The sequence below is a fragment of the Neolamprologus multifasciatus genome, chromosome 8, assembly GCF_963576455.1.
Source record: "Neolamprologus multifasciatus chromosome 8, fNeoMul1.2, whole genome shotgun sequence".
Classification (NCBI taxonomy): Eukaryota; Metazoa; Chordata; class Actinopteri; order Cichliformes; family Cichlidae; genus Neolamprologus; species Neolamprologus multifasciatus.
The window spans coordinates 2,733,254-2,752,906 of record NC_140446.1 but is presented as its reverse complement, the minus strand read 5'-3'; the positions used below and the strand labels follow the sequence as shown (position 1 = coordinate 2,752,906).

The following is a 19,653-nucleotide window of genomic DNA, read 5'->3' as shown; positions in this document are numbered from 1 at the left end:
TTACAGCCTTAATAAGCACGAATCCAGCTTGGTATAAAAATGGTTTGGGCCTCTAAAGATAGATTTTGGTATTGTTGCATTTTTTGTTTTGCTTTTATTAACTCAAGGTCACTGCATGACCTTCACCCCTCAACTGAGTGTAAAACAGCTGGGATGAGTGTGAGTTATGGTTCATTCTCTATTCATCAGGAGGTGGAGGATGAGATGGATTCGTTAAACATCAGCAGTGATGTGGGTGTTGTACTGGGTTTTTTATTTAAGAGTCTATGTTCCAACCCTCGTCCCTGGTCATGATGTCAAGGGAATGACCAGAAGATTAAGGTAGGGAATACAAGTGGACACGTTTCCTCTGCAGGGTGTCTTTGTTCAGCTTTAAAGATGTGGTTGAGGTCATTTGGATATCCGGTTAGGGGATCACCTGGGAACTTCTTTCAAGCACACTCAACTGAGAGGTGACACCAGGCTAGACCCAGAATCCAATGGAGAGATCTCACCTGACCTGGGAAGGTCTCAGGATTCCCCAGTCCAAACTGAAAGTGATGTTGTGGAGAAGGACATCTTGAATACCTTTGCTTGCTGCCACCAATACAAAACTTTAAATAAGTGGACATGGATGGATGGATGAATGGATGGATGGATAAATAACTCCATCTCAATACAGGAGTTTAGGGGCGTAGCTGCTTTTCATACCTTCACCCTCCAAATAAATATCTGTCTCCAAAGAAAGGCATGGTAGAGTGAAAAACCACAACGCTGTCAAACCGTCACAATGGTTCTCAAAAGACTCCAAGGCAGAACTGCCAGGAACGCCAGCACCACATTGGTGGAAAAGCAGTAACAGATACCGTGGTAGAAACATTTTTTCATTGGTGAGTACCATCATATTGCCCATCCCTACACGCTAACATCTCAAATTACCCAACAACATTTAAATACTGTCCGGTTTTTGTCTGCACTGAGGTTTGTCTGAACAAATGTGATTTTTGTGTTTGTAAATCAGCACATTATACATCCAGTATTTCTCTGTTTCTGACCATTTACCCATCATGTTACAATAATTCTAGGATTAGAAGTTGAACTGTTGGACTTTTTCAGACTAACAGGAAAAGACGAATCCCTTTGAGCCTCATTGTTGTTAAGCGAGACTCTAATCTATAATAAGCCTAACTGGTCTGATCAGCTTGTTGAAAGGCCACAGAGGGCTGATGTCATGATGATAAGAAAATGCTGTCATGCTTTGCTCTGTTTGTAAAACTGTGAGAAAGACTGATGGGTTGGTGTGTTTGCTGGATGGAAAGGTTTGATGCCACCTTTGAAAGAAGCCCGGTGATCAACATGTAGTGTCTTAAATGTTTGTTTGCCTTCCAAGGCTTTAATATTCTGTAACAGTTTAGCATAGAAACATCTAGATGGCTGTCCGTAATATTTTTGTATCTCAACAAAAATACTTTTTAGAGTATTGCTGTACTGTATCTGTGAGGGAGGGAAGGTTTGAAAAATCTCTTATGTTTATTGTTGCCAAAGAGATGCTGTGTATGTTTTCACCCCATTGTGAGGACAGACAGGAAGCTCACTGGCCTTGAACCAAAGGCGCAAACGTGCGGGAGAAGCTTTGGTTGAGATACTGTCATAATGTGTGCCCCAACAATGACCTGGTCACGTCATTACTTTCTGTACCTTCTATCAATTACAAATAAAATCTGGTTTACACATGTTAAATATATTGGCCTATTTTTTTTACGTGTTTTTAAATAAATTTATTTATTTACACATGTAGACTCTAAAATCTTACAGAGTTGTTAAAGAGTTCGGATGTAAAATTTAAAGAGTCCTTAGATTCATTTTGGACAACCAACAAATACTGAAGAACTCTGATACTAAATATAAGTGTTTAAAACTTCATTTTTAAATGTATAAAACAAAAACGTCTCCCATCTTTGTTGTCTGTGTTAAAAGGTGCAATGGGAACCACTTTTGCACTCAAAACCTATTAAGCCACCAAATTCCAGTCACATGGTGTGTAAAGTCTTCTATAGCAGCGGTCTCCAACCTTTTTTGCGCCACAGACCGGTTTGTGCCCGTCAATATTTTCACGGACCGGCCTTTAAGGTGTCGCGGATAAATACAACAAAATAAAACTAGTACCGGTACCGAAAAAAAGAAGATTTATTCATAACACACGTGAAAAGACCCAGGAAAACCGAGTTAACGATAAAAACGATAACAAAATAACGCTGAAAACTGATAAAAACCCTGAAAAGTGTACATTTCACACCTGAGCCTCAACTCTCGCGGCCCGGTACCAAACGACTCACGGACCGGGGGTTGGGGACCGCTGTTCTATAGTATAAATGTACCGTATATTATATCAACTTAACAGGAATGTAAAAATACAGAAGATTGATATGTTTTCAGGTTGCTTGTGAACTTTCTGGGGCACAGGAAACATTTTACCCAAACAAACGTAGTTTCAGATAATCTATGTTATTTTTTCCAAACATTTTAGCATTATAGTTCTCTTACAGGACTTCAATCTGGGCGAGCAGGTACAGTAAGTAAAAATTCAATATAAGCGTGGGTTAGAAGAAAGGCAGAGGATCAGGTAGAAGAGTCACGAAGGCCATTATATGAAGAAACTTCTTGGTGAGTGTCAAATCCAACACCCATTTCCATTTGTCCTTAAACCCACAGGAAGACGATCTGAAACTAAACTCGGTGTTTTTCCATAAAGAATTTTATATTTCAAACAAGTGGATTCCTTTAGGACACAGGTGTCGAACTCCAGGCCTCGAGGGCCGGTGTCCTGCAGGTTTTAGATGTGTCCTTGATCCAAAACAGCTGATTTAAATGGATGAATGACCTCCTCAACATGTCTTGAAGTTCTCCAGAAACCTGGTAATGAACTAATCATTTGATTCAGGTGTGTTGACCCAGGGTGAGATCTAAAACCTGCAGGACACCGGCCCTCGAGGCCTGGAGTTCGACACTCCTGCTTTAGGACATCAAATAAAAAGTAGTAAGTTTTAATCTCTCAACCTCTGTCGTTTTAGTTTTAAAGGTTTTACTCTACCAGCACTATTGTTCTTCAAACTGTGTTTTCTTCTAAGTGAATCATAATGGGATCAGATGACTCTGTGTCAGTCCCAAAAGGTTACAGCCCATCTGAGATAATGTGCCAGGAATAAAAATGGGATTTATCAGGTGTAGCATTTCGCCTGCAAGCAGGATGACTCAGGATATCCCAGCAGAATATCCAGAGAAATGATGCTGTTGTTGTCAGGAGGAAGGGTGAAGTCGATGCATGGTACATTCTCATGCAACTCACTGAGGACAGCATGTTAAAGGGAGCCTGTTGTGCTCAGTTCCAGCTCCATGTTTTTATTTCTGAAGAGTACCAGTGGAGCTTTGCATGTTTACAGCTGTCCTTATTTATCTTATTCTGCGCTAAAACTTTGACCACCTTTAAAATTAATGAGGAAAAGTGTAACAGATCAATTTTAAAGTTTCTCAGGGTTAAATTTTTGATCATTATAACAGATAAAAAAAAACAACACTGCACAATATTGTTAAATACTTGATTCTTTATTGTCAGAATTAAACTAAAAAACAAACAATTTGTTTACCATCAACTCACATCATTATAGTGTAGACTGCCAGTACAGTACTCCTTATGTTACATTAACGTAGGTTTTATTGGTTTTCATATTTCTGAGTCACATAGTTTTCAGCTAATTTCTTATATCTCCCTGAAACATAACTGTAAAATGAGCTGGGACATGTGGGATCATCTAATAATAAACAATGCAGATATTTCCAAAACATCCCGTGTAATTTTGTATTAACTATAGGGAAACTGAAGATAGCGCTATAAGTGTATGAAGACTTGATAATTTAAACTATCAAATATATTATAAAAACAATAAAGCATATAGTTGAAGTGAAAAACTGTTTTTCATGAATTGATCTCAATAATCAAGAACAGTTTCCTTAGAAAGACAATTAAAAATTATTATCATAGCAGGTCAGAGCACAAAACAGAGTGAATCATTATGGATATATATGTACCTCTGTACTACACAAGTACTCTGATATAATGAGAAGCTACCAGCATGATCTCTGCAGAATCCAGTATTTGATTTTTCCTCATAATTAATATAAAACAATGGAGTTTTTTGGAAATATCCTCAGACATATACAGCTGAATACCGACTTAATAACTGAATACTGACTTTGGGGAAAATATGTGTGAAAAATTCCAGAAACTTTAAAAATAGCCTTAAAGGAAATCTCTTTTTCCTTTCTAACGTCTACATCCAGGTGAGGAAGTCGAGTTTTATTGCCATCTAGTGGTGGATACATGTTTTGCATGCACATATAATAAGGTGCATGATAGTTTTGATGTCGGAGTAGAAAGAGCACAGCTGATTACATCAAACAAGCTCCGTCGTTCACTACATTGGAGGTACGGGTGCTTTAATAAGGGCGGAAAGTACTGAGGCTAATTCTGCTAATATGAAAAGTATAAAAACAAATAAATCAGACTTGCAATTGTTGCTTAAATCGGGTTTAAAACCAGTTACATTCACATTTGTTTCTTCTCAAATCTCAAAGTCTTAATTTTTATTATTATGAATAGGAATGTTTGTTAACTAAAATTTACTGATGAAATTCATCAACAACTTAAAAGAAATCTGGTTCTCTGAAGGCTAAGAAAAAAAAAAGTATTTTTATGCCAGTCCATCACTTATTAATAGGAATTAAAATTTCAGGTCTCTTGTGTTATTCTTTAAAAAATATTTCAGTGAATGACCCTCATCCACTGAAATATCTTTAAAGAGGTTTTTTTTTCATATTTATAGAGATATTTTAAAATTCCATTAAAATTATATTAAAATACTCAGATAAATATGAAACTTTCAAAATGTCCTATTTTGAAAATGAGCCTTTCACAAATTTTGGATATAATTTTAAGAAACACATACTTAAAAGATGCAAGGACAAAAATTTTAAAAACAACTTTCACATCCTGGAATAATTTTCTGAAAAAAAAAATAAAGCATTTTTTAAAAAAAGTAATGAAAGTTGAGACCTGAAATTTTGCAGAATTCCTGATGTGGGTCCTTCCCCCTAGATATATATTCAGCAGTTAAGTAGTTCAAACCTGTTTTCCAGTTTGCTATTCCAACATGAAGGTAAACCAAACCCAACACGAGCAGGTTAGGTTAGCATAATTGTTCATGCTAATGAAAAATAATCAATAACTCAATAAGTGGGAAAAGCAGAGGGATGGTGTGATTTTTCTAAATGTAGTTTTCAGTGCTTTATCAAGTTATTATTACACCCCACTTAAATCTAAGATTTAAATGCATTTTAAATTCTTAAACGAGTAAACCACAGACACCGAAACGAGCACATCTTAAATGACCTCAGTGCAACCAACACAACCTACGTTAGCGTGACCCTGTTTGCCTGTCAACGATTACCTTAAACTAGATAAACAACATGCAATTACAAAGTTTCTCCTGTTGATTGTGTTACTGAATTAAATCTCAGCTGAACATGTTGCTTTAAGAAGATCTTATAAAGTGCTTGTTCACTACGAACAATAACAATCAAACATGAATCAGTGAAATTCATTATTAAGTGTAGGTACAAACTGCTGCTTATCTCCTGCTGATTTCCTGTGAGTACAGAATTGGTTGAAGGTACAGTACTACGAGTAGTGTGCTTATCAGTTGTGATGCTATCAGCACAAACGTATTCTACAGATATCTTTTCCATATAATCTACCTTTCTGATGTGTTTCAGTACTTTTTTTTCTGTCGTCGTGCTTTAAGATCATCGGTCTCTGAATAAGACGTTTCTTATGGTGCAAACACTGGACTGTTTGACAAGCATGAGGTGCTCTTGCCAGGTGAAAAGGCAGTATTGAGAGGTGAGGCTCAAAGGTGAGACACCCAACACGGTGTGAAGCTTAGCAATTTTAAAGCCCTTTCATTGACAAGGCAAGAGGGGAGGAGCTGCGTTTTAAATGACCGGCTACTGTGAGTCTACATGGAGCTAGGCGTTAGTCTTTGGGTAACGATACGATACAAGAGGCAACAATTCTGACTTTAAAATGAACCATGAAGTTCACATCTGCTCTCATTCTTCTTTTTATACACCACATGCTCCTTGTAGGCTTTAAAACCTTTACAAAAGTGAATCAGCTCCACTGCTGCTCATCTAAAATGCAACTTTACCAAAGTCACCAATCAACAGGAAAACCTCATCTTTCATTTTTGTAACTTTTCAATGTGGCTTCCTTGCTACGTGGTTAAATATAAAGTCAGTCCTAGTATTTATTTACATTTTCTCCGGGCGATTACAGAGATTACTGTTGCCGTGACGTGTTGCAGTGCACTTTATCTGCTGATTATATTCAGCCCGTTCTCACTCCCGAGGCGTAACATGCCGACGTTTTGTCACGTCCCGCAGCGTTCCTGAGGAACGCGAAAGGAGACCTTCAGCGTTCTTATGGTATGTGGTGGGTTATGGCCGAAATCCAGTGCAATGACGCTCCCGCGGTAATAGACGTTCCAGCCCTGTATTCCAGCCCTAAACCTAACCTTATCCCTAGCCCTAACCATAACCTTTTTCCTGAGCTTAACCAGGACTTTAATGATGTTAAATAGCGTGTTTCTAAGCGATTTGAAGAAAAAGAGCGAACATGTGTAGATTGAGTCCATACGGTTCTCAGATTTCCTCATTTTTCCGAGGTCGTCATTTAGGAACGTGGTGGGTAGCCGAAAACGTAATATGTTGACGATTTGTCACCTAGCGTAAAATGTTACGGTTTGGGAGTGAGAACGTGTTGTTATATTTCATTCTTTTCATTTTGAAGCATTATTGTAATACCGAGGGTAAATCAGAGCCTTCCAGTTTAGGGTTGAGGGTGAACTTGTGCACCAGTGATCCACCTACAGCTGGTTTACATTAAAAGAAAGCTCAGAAGTCCCCTGGAGGACTGGAAGTCTTCTCCAAGGAATCATAGTGAGCTTCATCGAGGTGGTCCTCCTCGATTTCATCCTCATCGTCGGAGAGGAGCGGTTTGGCCGGGGCCTCCACAGTCGGCTCGCCTGGTGGATCATAGCTAGGAAGAAAAAGAGCAAAAGGGATTGTGGTTTTTATTTGTTCAAATGTGAAATGGTAACGGAAGACGAGGTCAACAGGAGCACAGGGTGGAACAATGGGTTGGGGTTTTTTTTCAGCCATATTGCTGCTGAAAACAAAAAGGTCTGAGTCATGCAAATAGAGAGAAAGCTGAGGCGAAGAGCATGATGCCGAAACAACACGTTTAACAAGTGTAACAGCCCACAATCAGCTGATGAGGTCAGCAGTCACATCACAAAAACAAACAAACAGCGATGGAAATAACCCAAAAGCCACTCCACAGCTCGCAAAGGAAACACGAAAAAAATGAAGCAGCTTTCAGTTATAATGAAAAATTCAAAAGCAAGTGGATACACGAAGACACTTTAGACCCAAGATTATTCACTTACGATGGGCTTTGGTCACTCAAAAGCGGGCGTAATCAGGCCCTGTACTGAAAGCAGAAACAATCCCCACGTGTCAACAGTCAGGATCAAATACCAACGCACATCTTCCAACATGAGACAGGGAAATAAATGACTACACACTTCCTCCTAACACATTATAAGGCATGTATATTTGATTTCCTGTTAACACAAGGTATCATTAAAGGTATTAAAAGGAAAACAGACCAAGACTGAGCTGACTGGAGCCTGTATTTAGAGGTACTGTTGCTCCTTTTGTTTGATTTCTTTCCACATTATTATCTGTAACACAGTGTCAGATATACTCAGTGATAACACTGTGAGACTTTTACATGACTGCTCTGAAAAGCACTTTATATTCAGTGCATACAGTTTTCCATTATGACCTCATTGCTGTACCTTCACTGAGGTTCAGAAGGATTTTTTCACCAACATCAGCACCACATTAAACACAGCGTCTGCAGAGGCGCACGATCTGATATCGTCGTGTTGGTGTTGTTCCCAGATCATCATACTAAAGGTTGTTCCAGGATCAACATTGCAAGTGACCAATCAGAATGTTGTGATGTCATACTTTTGCGACTTCGGGAAAAACCGGCGTAAAACAAAAAACTGTACTTAAGCTGCGAGAAACCGCCTTTGTCCGCCTTTGTCAACAGACCCTGACCCTGACCCTTTAATAAACGCTAAGCAGAATTGATATTGTCCTTGCAACATTGGAATTTCATAAATGCACGAATGAGTTGGCGCGCAAAAGAATAACGTCACAATAATGTGATTGGTCACTTGCAATGTTGAACCTGGAACAACATTTTCATGATGATCTGGGAACAACACCAACACGACGATATCAGATCATCCCTGCAGAGGCTGCCAGTCAAACTCAGTAAAGATCTTGTTTAATATTCCTAAACTAGCCAAAATTATTGTCATCATCTACTTGGATTAAATTGAAAACATGACAAAAAACAGATCAGAACTCCACAAATTCACAGAGACTGTTTACATTTAAATTATGACCACATTCACGTGTCACATGGGGGGAAATAAAGATTAAATTTAAAAAACAGGCAAACAGGCATGTGAACCCACCACACAGTGAAGCAAAACAACTACAAAAAATTAAAAAACACTAAAAATGAACACGTTGTGTTGATCGCAATACACAAACAGACACACTCACACACACAGTTGAGTTGAAAAAAAGTACCTTTGCTAGCAGCAGGAGGAGCAGGCCAGTGGGTGTGTTTAGCAGGTCAGGATGCAGTGTAAGTACTACTGTGCACAGAACACACACACTGTACATGCAACAAGCCCAGTGGGAGGTTATGATGGGTCTCGGATCCAGAAATGTTGATAAGAGCGGTGATATGTGCAAGAAGAGCCGCTTGTTAATGTGTTAAAGCAAGAGGGCGAGCCCCAGTTTGTTAGCTGTGAGAAAAGATGTGGTGACTAAAGTTCAGTCAGCACAAACTTAAAGAAAGAATCGAGAGTTGAAACGCTGCCTGTCAATGAAAATTGGCTTTACGAGCTAGTTTGGCACTTGAAGGCTAATTAAAAGCTTCTTCAAATGGTGTTTTGTAAAAGTTTCATCGTGTCACACCAAAGCCTTCGGGGAAAAAAACGAACAGAAACAATAAAAATATCCAGCTGAATAAATTTATTTAATACTTTGTAAGAGTAGAAATTCACCATACATTTGAGGTCATCAGTGTTACACTTTTCGGTGCCCCCAAAGCATGCATATACATAAATTCTCTATACAATATTTAGATGTTTTTTCTTACAACAAAACCTCACAATCAGAGCACGTCAGTGAATGCTGGCGTTATTAGCCACAGGTGATTGGTGTGCTATCTCTGCAGCGATGTCAGCCATACCTTGGACTATTTTAGTGGAGAAAGAAGAAACACTGGCAGCTTCCAGTCGTTTGCACTCGACTTTTGTCTCTAAATTCATCAAAACAGAGATGAAAAAAGACGGGGGGGTTGGCAAAGCTAAGGGGGAAGACGAGCGTTAGGTGACAGACAAACGGAGAGTAGAAGAAGAGAGCACAGAGACAACAGACATATGCAGCAGGAGAACATTTCTACAGTGCAAAAAAGGTCCGTGTTAGGTCTCAGGCAGAGTCGGAAAATATTTTTCAGCACTTGAAAGTTGTTTTTTTTTAATGCATGTGCCTGACTTCATCACATACTTGCAGAAAAATATATTGCAAGACTCTTCAAACAATTTCCCTCATTAACAATTTAGTAAAAGCATTTTTTGCAGTGTAGGAGGAATGGGAGAGATGCACAGTTTCATTTTTAACCTCCTCTCTTTGGTGAAGAAAGCACTCGGACGAGATTTCTGTAAAAACTTCACACGAGTCAGAAGCCAAAACTACGAGTTAAAAAAACGTCACGTCCCAGCGAGCTCGTGGACACCAGATGTCAACAAAGGGACAGCGGTTAGCACAGACAGGCACTAACTGGGCCGACATACAGACAAGCACACCGGTATTTTTATTGAGCACACAAAGAATCAGACAAACATCTCTTGCCGTTGTTAAAACTTGACATTCTTTACTCGCTGAGGTTTGGAGAAAAAAAACGAATCGGGCTTTTAATCGCAGAGACAGCAGAAGAAGAAGGCTGAATGAGGCTTCAACCACAAATTAATTCCTCTCCCCTTCAAAGCTGCAGGCGGCTGTGCCTTCAGCCTGCACTTTGGCTGAATGCAGCACAGTATAATCACCACTCTGTGTCGTTTTTTTTCTATTAATCACAATACCGCTGATGGTTTTATGAAGTTCCCATAAAACGACATTAATCACAGAAGTTAACCGACAGCAGAAGCACCACGTGTGAATATTTTTGAAAGTAGAAAAGGATTTTGAATCTTTTAAATGAACTTTATGCCTATTTTTTTATTTATGATAAAAAAAACCTTTTTTAATGGTTTTGGTATCACGTGTACCGAGCAGCGCCGCAATACCAGTTGTCTTTTCTTTCATGAACGAACCAGAGTTTGCCTCCAACTCGAATCATTTTTATGAGCAATTAATCGATTAATCTGACTTTATCCTTTCTTTTTTAACCGGTGATGTCAAAGCGATATCCTTCAAATGAGCTCAAAACCCAAATATATTTCATTTGCAGTCATATAAAAAACAGAGAAAAGCAGCAAATGTGTGTATTTGAGAACCCGAAGCCAACAAATATTTGGCATTTAAGCCTGATAAGTTATTTCAAACATTTAATCGGCACGACACATCAGTTAACTGACTAACGAACAAACGGTTTCAGCACTAAACTCGACTCAGAGCCTCGCGTGACTTAGTTGACCCCATTCAGCCTTGGCACAATATTCAGGCACCACAGCAGACAGTCAAAGGACCCCGAGAGTGGTGCGTTTGTGCGTCCATCCGAGCGCAGAGGCTCACACTGGGAACGTTACAGTAAGTTTGTTTACACACAGTCAGAAATATAGACTATTACTTCCATAAGGTGCATTTTTTATAAACTGATCATAGATACTGCATGACAAGCACGTCTGTATGGCACATTTATGTACAGTAAACATTCCCGTCACATTTTTCCCCCCCCACGTTTCATGTGTGAAAACATTTACATGAGCTGTTCACTACTCGCGATACATGGCCTCTTACGTCAGAGGAATACAAAACCTCACAGCATGAAAAGGTAAAATTATTGTTAAATACTGAAAGATCCAGTAAAAGCATTGATTGCAATGTCATTTTTACATAATATAAAAATCCTCTTTGGGATCAACCACTTTAGGATTACACCCTGATTTACATATCATTCTTTACACCGTCTTTCTAACATTAGTGAAAATCAGCTTCCTTTGTTGGGAAAATATAACTCCCAGCAATATATAAAAGAAATGTACATGCATGAAAGACAAGCAAAGGTTACATTTTCCTCACAGAAAATGTCCATCACACTGATTTTGAATATGCGGATGGCACAGAGTCCACTTTGTTCTGGTTTCGGCTTGGCTCTGCACCAAAGCTCCACCAGTGGCCCAGTGTGGCTACTGGCCAGTTAGACAGCACAGGGCAGGACTGAAGGACGAAGGGAGGGAGATCAGAGGGAGAAAAAGAAAGAGACCCAAGCGTCTTCCTCGAACTGACCGGCTCGGGGAGAGTTTATTGTCGTGAGGAGGAGGTAGGGAGGCGGGAAAGAGGGTGGGTTAAGGATGACGGATGGGCAGCGAGGTGCATGTCCTATCGTGTGGCTGAGTCTGTGCCTGTTTGTCTGTCTGTCCTCACACTGTCGAAATCAATTTGCCCTCTGTGGAACTGTGGACACAGAGAGGGAGAGGCTTCCAGGTGGGCTGGCTCAGGAGAAACAACAGCAAACACACAACCAGGACACACGCAGACGCAGAAACCTCGTCTACCCTCCGACATGACGAGTACAACCTACAAGTTTAACTGGAGCCTCATTTTAAAGCAAAGTGTGGACGTGGTTTTAACGAGCAGGGATTGAGTGAGTGCGGTTAGCAGACAGAAGGAGCTGCATGGAGCGTGGGGGGGCGGTGGCGTGATGGGAAGGTGCCGTGGAGTCAAAGCATGATTTTCTTTCTTAACTTAATGAACAAAAGGAAACTTAAAACGACTTACACTTAAATTAATCAGCTATTTCTCTTCCTGAGGTCTAATTAACTGCCACTTTGTCAGGTGCCTCCTGTGACTCCCCATTTCATGCACAATGTCCTCTGGACTCAGGAATACTGGCTTTTTGGAGCCCACAAGCAGATCTATCAGTTAAGGATCCTCGTTTGGGCCCAGATCGAGACTGCGTAACAGTCCCCACTTTTTTACTTTCACTTTGACTCGGCACCAAACCCTGCTGGGTCAGGATTAGCCATTAAAAACTACTTGGTTTAGGTGTCTAAAGTATGGTTTGTGTTAAAACAGCAGCACTCCTAAACACCAGAGGACTCACTGGGCATGGACGAGCCACACGGCGGCTTTGACAAAACAGCACTAAGTGATGATTAATGTAATCTAGTTTCACAGATAGAAACAATTGTTACTAAAGGATGACTTAAAGATAAAGCCAGCCTTCTTTAAAACCACTATGCGGTCAGAACTGCACCATCGTATCACCGATGGATTCCTATCAAACACAGGAGAACTAAGAAAAACAACACAAAGAGTGTGGTGTGTCCTGCTGGTTGTCTGTTTGCGGGTCTGAACTTGGCATGCACCAGGATCTGTCCCAATCCCTCATCTCTCCATCTTCAGCTGTTTGGTAAACTAACTCTAACTGATGCCTCAGATTCCAGCCCTCGAGCCAACGGGACAGAATTCCACTTTGGCTTCCCACCCACAAACACTGCCGAGTGCGTTTGAAATGACTGAACTGGAACTTGTTGAAACTGATTCCTGGCACACAAAAAAAAAACATAAACACACTGACTGAATCAAGCTGAGTGGTTCTTACCTTGTGGGGAAGCGGGGCTCGTACTCTTCGACTCCCTGCTGCAAAGACATAATCAGAGAAGAAAGAAACGTTTAGTTTGTGCGCTTTAAATATGAACTCTGAAATAAAGCATGAAAACCACATTAACTGTCACTCATACCAGTATGATTAGATAATAAAAGCTAATAAGGTAATAAGGTAAAGACAGTGCTTAACAATTTCAACTATTTATTGAAAACAAGAAGACACAAATGTAAAAGATCTGTAAAAATAAATTGTTATTTATTGAGCAAATAAATATTAATTAATAATATTTATTATTAATTAAAAAAAAATATTTTATTTTACTTTTTAAATGTTACTTCGTTTTACAAAATGTGCTTTTAATTTTTTATTTTGGTTAACAAAAATAATTTTTGTTGAGTTTAGTTGAGCCTGAAACTTCGTGAACTGTTGCAATGACAAAAGCAGCCAGAAGGTGGCGACAAAGAAACACAAAGAAGAAGATGCAGCATCATCAAAGGAAAACTGGAGATGTTAAAGAAACTGTACAGTAGGAAAATACACTACAGTATACATCAGCCCCTCTCCTGGTTATCTCATTATTCTTTCACTGACTGGTTGAAGTTGATGACTTAAAAGTGAAACAGTGTAAAATATATTTAACATGTTTTCCATTTTTATGTTCATATAAAACAAACAACACTTTGTGCTTTATTAAAGATCAAATCAGAAGTGAATGACCGAATAACGTCCACGCATACATATCCTTGACCAAAATTACGAAACACATTTTTCCTTAAATGTCAGCAGAGATGTTTCAAACCTTGATGTTACATGACTGCTGAGCAATTAGGCATCGCCCACATGTAATGTTCCAGGTGAGGCGTAGGAGGGAAGGTGGGCCAGTAGTGAAGTTTACCGTTGCGTAAGGCTACTTTTGATATTTCCTTCTGAAAAATTAAGCTGCCTCCATGATCACAGCTGCCTTCTCTTTAGCCTGGCTGAACGCCGACTCTGTTATCAGCTGATGCCTGTCAGAAGCACTTCCTTCAGCGACAGCGGCAGACCTCTGCAATCTGAGCCGTGCCTCATCTTCCACTCAACCCTCTGTGACCAGGAATGTGAAGCGAGGCGGAGCTGATTTGTGCGTTTATGTAAGCGAAGAGAGAGCGAGTCAAAGCGAAGCATCTCCGGCTGGCAGCACGTAGGGGGAAAGCTACCTCCGAACTTTCTGAGACAGACGAGATCTCTGCCAGGTTTCGTGAGACTGCTCGTGTGTCATGTGTGAACCCGTGTGGGTGGATGCGAGTTTGCATGTGTTTGTGTGCTTGTTTTGCAGGCCCCCCACCTGTGAGAAGCCTGGCACCGCCACACTGTAGGGGCGTTGTTGTCTGCCGTGCAGCGCAGCAGCGCTCTGTGCTGCCATACGGGAGTGGATGCCATAATCAGGGACGGGGAGAGCCATGTCTTCTCTCTCTAGAAGGTTGCCCGTGCTGCTGCTTTTGCCATGGTGGAGACTAGAAACACAAACAAGTACACAGAAAAAGAGGAAACTGTAAATCATGTGATCCCCCATCGGGCAATTCCTCCTGGGCCAATCAGGCGCTAACATTTGATGTCTCTAGGTAGGGAAGGTATATGGGCGAGTCATCAGGGACTGATTTTGATTTTGGAAGTACTTTCATGATTGGTTTACTTTTACTGCAAGGTACAATATCATTTTGAGTGCTGGGGCAGTGCAATCACATTATATTTATGTAATACAATAACATGCATTACTGTTCCCAGTATGAGTAAATCATATTGCAATGTTATTTTGAGGCAGTATAGCCTAGAGTCTGATATTTGTATATAGAGTTTGTTATGTTTGTGTGTGTGTGTGTGTGTGTGTTCCTGTCTAGCTATCTTTGTGAGGACTGAAAACTGCTTGTGAGGACACACAACCTGGTCCTCACAAAGGCATTTAAAGCCATTTTTGAGGCTCAAAATGTGATTTTAGTGTCAGGGTTACAATTAGGTTATGGTTAGGTTTAGGGTAAGGGTTAGGGAAAGCATTATGTCAATGAAGGTCCTCACTAGGATAGCTGAACGGGGTTGTGTGTGTGTGTGTGTGTGTGTGTGTGTGTGTGTGTGTGTGTGTGTGAGACCACCTCCCTCCCCTCGTTCATTGCTTCATCGATGTGTGACTACGTTCAGCAGACAGAGGCTTTCACCAGCTCTTAAGTGCATTTTTTTTGTGTGGGATGCTTCGTCTTCGGTGGGGTTTGTGTCATCCTTCACACAGCATCAAATCACAACCAAAGCATTTCAGAAGATTTTAGCCAGGGTCTTTTATTTTGAAAATTGATCAGCTTCCTAATGCTTTTCCTGCCCATTTCATCTGCTCTGTGCAGTTTGACATGACTTTGGCCAAAATACACTCGCTGTGCATTTTGTGCTGTTATTAACCTCTGTCTCTCTTCCACAGCATGTCTTTATCCTGTCTTCCTTCTCTCACCCCAACCAATCACAGCAGATGGCCCCGCCCCTCCCTGAGCCTGGTTCTGCTGGAGGTTTCTTCCTGTTAAAAGGGAGTTTTTCCTTCCCACTGTCGCCAAAGTGCTGCTCATAGGGCTTCATATGATTGTTGGGTTTTTCTCTGTATCTATGAAGCGCCTTAAGGCGACTTTTGTTGTGATTTGGCGCTATATAAATAAAATTGAATTGAATTGTGCCGCACAGAACAGAGCGCAGTTTCTGAGATGCTTCTGAAAAACACTTCACTGCATTTGATGGACTCACAAGCACTGTACGTCGGCACAATTACATCATCACTGAAATACAACGCAGCTCCACCCCGCTGCCCGAGTAAGGAGTAACATCTAACATTAATATTTATGTAAAAAACCCAACTCTACTGGTAAAGGAGATCTGGCAGGTTAACCAACAAAATCATTGAGTTTCTGTGAATAATATTAATATTTAACTTAATAACATTCAGTTTGATTATGCATTCAAAACAATGAAGTCTGCCAAGTGCAAACACCCACTTGTGTACTCGAAGTTGCCGCATAGAGTCTCCTTCGCCATCAGTGATCACCCGTGTGTAGGAGAAGGGAAACCAGCCACGCCTGCAGAAGGAGGACAAATATAAACAACACAAACATCAAATGCACAGCATTGGCTGACCTGTTCACCTACAGTCTGCAGGTTGCCGCTGCCTCTGCAACCCACTTTGCAACCCTTCTTCGCCCCAGCTCCTCCACTTCATGCTAATCATGCCATTTCTGACTTATTTAACATTTTGTCTGTTTGTCGCAGATTCCTCTATTCTGTCACTCCTCTCTCCAAGCGGGCAGAATATAAATCACTGCAGGTGGAAATAACGATTCAGCTTTGACTACAGTGATCCTGACAGAACTGCATTTGTCGCTTTTTTTGCTGCATTTCATTTTGCACTCACATCCTTGTCTTCTCATTCTCTCCGTAGTGCCAGCCATCACGGGCCTCGGGTACCAGCAGGGTGATCACGTCGCCCTCAGCGAAGCTAAGCAGCGTGCTGTTGTCACCGGCAGCGTGGGAGAAGACGGCCTGGACGCGAGTTCTTCCGTTTCTCTCCAGACCTGCTGCCATGGAGCTGGACCGGGGCAGCGTGCGGGTCTCTGCTGTGGAGATGAGGAGGAGGAGGAGGAAGAGAGTTGTTATCACACCGCCATAAACGTCAGTTTTCGCTACAAAGCCCTTAACGATGCTTGAAACAAACAGAATGTCTACAGGGATTTTATTCAATGTAGATTTTTATATTGTTCATATTTTTGTGAAATATTCTCCTCTGAATCTATTTTTACTCAGAAATGTACCGTCTCACTTTCGTTTTATTATCACATCTCCTTCTATTCCCGCTTGCTTTGGCCTCTTTCTTATTAAAATGCACCGAGCATGTGTGCGGCAGCCGGGTCATCTCATTAGCTTTTTCTATATCTGAGATGCAGTAATTCTGTTCTGGAAATACACTTTCCAGGACATTCACTGTGATTAAAAGCACGCTGAATGCCAAGTTAAATTTGCTTTTCGAGATATTTTCATCTTGCCACTAAACAGCAGAACAACTCCACAACAAGCTGGCAAACTCAGCGCCCTGAAATAACACTGGCTCGCAATATTCTTATGCCAAGCAAACGATGCTCTTTTCATATATGCAGCTGTCGGAAACAAGGAGAACCGTTTATTTGGAGTGCCGTTTTCTCTCCTCTTGAATATTACTGCTGTAATTATGTTGGTTTTTTCCTCAGACTTTGCTCTTTTGTGTTTTCGCCTATATCTGACTGCTTTATATTTGACTGCTAGAGGTTCCTTTCTTCTTGAAGCTAAGTCTCGTCGTCACTTTGCTGTTTATTGCTGTGCAGAGAGACACTGTGGAGCTTTCTTTGTGAAAAGAGCTGCTAGAGCCGGGGCTGAAATAAGGCTGATAAGACTGAAGCAAACTGCAAATGTTCTCTAAAACTAAAACAGCCATGCAGGACTGGAGAAAGTGTCTGCCACTTTTATATTACAGATAGTCTTTTGAGCCTTTCTTAATTTTAAAATACATTTAGGATTGTGAAGTCAGTTAGCGTTCGTGTGATTATTGCCAGGACTTATGTTCGATTAAACGCCACAACAGAATGAATGTAGCCCACAGTGTGTGTCTTACTCAGTGTGGTCTTGCTCTTGGCTGGGGCGGCCTTGCGCACAGGTAGGGTGTTGGAGTACACCTCGCCTCCGTGCCGCTGAGTCTGCGGTGAGGCTTTGCCCTTGGCGATTTTGCCCTCCATCCACTGCTGGTAGTCTTCTCCTCCGTGAACGCCGGCCGTACCGTTCATCACAGGCATCCCTCCTTCCACGCCTCCCATCAGCCTCTGCACGCAGGCAATTAAAATGCAAACGTTTTTTTCTCGTTACGTCACAAAAGGCTGTTACGCAACATCTCGAAGCTCATTAGCGATAATGAAGGAGGAGAGCAGATCTGGGTCATGAAATTGTGATTAGTGAAAACACTATTTGACTTCACGCTGATTTGAAGAGAAGCTTAAGGAGTAGCTGGGAGACGGCGAAAAGAATTTCAAAGTATATTTAGTCTGCCGTTATAAAACTCTACTAATCTGCACCGCCGTAATTAAAATGATGAAGAATCTTGAAAGTCTGTGTTCATTTTTGAGCCTGCAGGAGGAGAAGGAAGGGGGCCTGAGGATATAAGGACCAAATGATTTCATTTCCCTTGACCCAGATTTGTGAGGATGTGTTGAGGGATTCCTCGATGCAGTTGACCGCTTGGCTGGGCTTCTCATTCTCAAACCTCAAGAGTTACAAAGTGTCCAAAACCTAAAACTCTTTAAAAAAGACTGACGTAGCTTCTGGGTGCATTTTTTCTAACTGCCTGCAGGGGGCGACTCTTTGAACTGTGCTGTTTCAAATGGCTAGAAACAGTGAAAACAGCACAAGACTAACCAGGGAGTGACATCATGGTGGCTACACCCATCTTTTACATACAGTCTATTGTAGTCTAAGCTTGAATCCTGAGTCCTCTCTATCACAACAAACCCACAGCGAGCTCACTGGAACACAATAGTAACAGATGTTTATTTCTAACACGTAAGTGAGCGTGAAGAAACAAAGCACACGGGTGTACCGGTGTTTGGCAAACTAAATCAGGCCAGAAGAAGAACTCACCTGCTGTCCCATGCCACCGCTGGCCCTGAGGGCTGCCAGCTCTGGAGGCACTGGCAGGGGTTTAGCACCAGGAATAGGCTCAGAGATGGGAAGGCCGGGGTGATGAGCACCAGGAGGCATGGTGCCCGTTGCACCGCTCATCTGCTGGGCCAGAAACATGGCACGGTCTGGCAGTTTGTTGGGCTCGGCACAAGCCTGCTGCCACAGTGGGATCTTCTGAGTTAAAAGCTCCTTCCCCTGAAAGAAAGAGATGAGAAATACTTGGTAGTCAAAATAATGTTTTAAGGAAATGAGAGGGTACTAGCAGAGCGCAGCGGATCCACCAAAGTCAGTACTCACTTTATAACTTCTGCACATGCGCCGTATGCCACTTAAGCAGTTATGTAATATTCCAGAAAGAAATAAAATATTCCTTATTTGTAAGAAAAGAACTGGCTGTTAAAAAGAGGAAAACAAAGCTCACAGATGTGCTGTGAATATCACTTTTTTGTGGCGCAATAAACAGGTAAAGCTGGAGCTCCACAGTTGTTAATTTTTCTGTCTTTTTGAGAGCAGTGCTTGCCCCTTTTTTGCTGTGGGTGTACATATATTTCTCTGGTTTGTTTACCTTCTGAAATAAAGCCGCTTTTGTAAGTGTTTTTTCCCCTGTGGGCATCAATATAACAACACTTTTTTTTTTTTTTACATAATCCGAGCAGACAAAAAGGTGATGCAGGAAAAAGGAGAAAGAACACGCAGTCAGCGCAGCCACGAGGGATGAGGAGCCATACATTATACAGTAGTTCAGTTACATAAAGATGCTTCTCATTTGCATTTGTCATCAGTGAATAAATGATGAAGTTCTGAGTTTTCATGAATAAAGAAAGACGGCGAGCAGAATCTGCTCTGCAAACCGCTTTTAACCACGCCAGGCTGGTGTGGAGGATAAACACAGCGTGGCTCCAAGGTTGTCTGGCCCCGCTGAGCGCATG

General features: G+C 41.2%; 1 protein-coding gene and 1 long non-coding RNA gene across 10 annotated transcripts in view; both read right to left on the bottom strand.

Annotated features, from left to right (window-relative positions):
* Positions 1-261: 261 nt before the first annotated feature.
* The window catches only part of baiap2b (BAR/IMD domain containing adaptor protein 2b), an 85,402-nt gene continuing 66,010 nt past the window's right edge, over positions 262-19,653 (bottom strand). For 3 of the 9 annotated variants that reach the window (XM_085170497.1, XM_085170501.1, XM_085170498.1), the window contains 7 exons: positions 18,683-18,919; positions 17,667-17,871; positions 16,437-16,638; positions 16,024-16,104; positions 14,343-14,511; positions 13,013-13,050; positions 262-7,132 (listed from right to left, as the gene is read on the bottom strand). In XM_085170497.1, the coding sequence (XP_085026623.1) occupies positions 6,988-7,132; positions 13,013-13,050; positions 14,343-14,511; positions 16,024-16,104; positions 16,437-16,638; positions 17,667-17,871; positions 18,683-18,919 (1,077 nt within the window). In that variant the 3' untranslated portion in view covers positions 262-6,987. Of the gene's footprint in view, positions 7,133-7,541; positions 7,586-9,201; positions 11,863-13,012; positions 13,051-14,342; positions 14,512-16,023; positions 16,105-16,436; positions 16,639-17,666; positions 17,872-18,682; positions 18,920-19,653 lie in introns of those variants that run through there. The other 6 variants (XM_085170503.1, XM_085170505.1, XM_085170499.1 and 3 more) reach the window with 6 other exon arrangements.
* Positions 15,406-16,017, bottom strand: LOC146512182 (uncharacterized). The gene is made up of 2 exons (XR_014875736.1): positions 15,892-16,017; positions 15,406-15,855 (listed from the first exon to the last, which is right to left on the bottom strand). It is a non-coding gene; the product is annotated as an uncharacterized LOC146512182 (long non-coding RNA).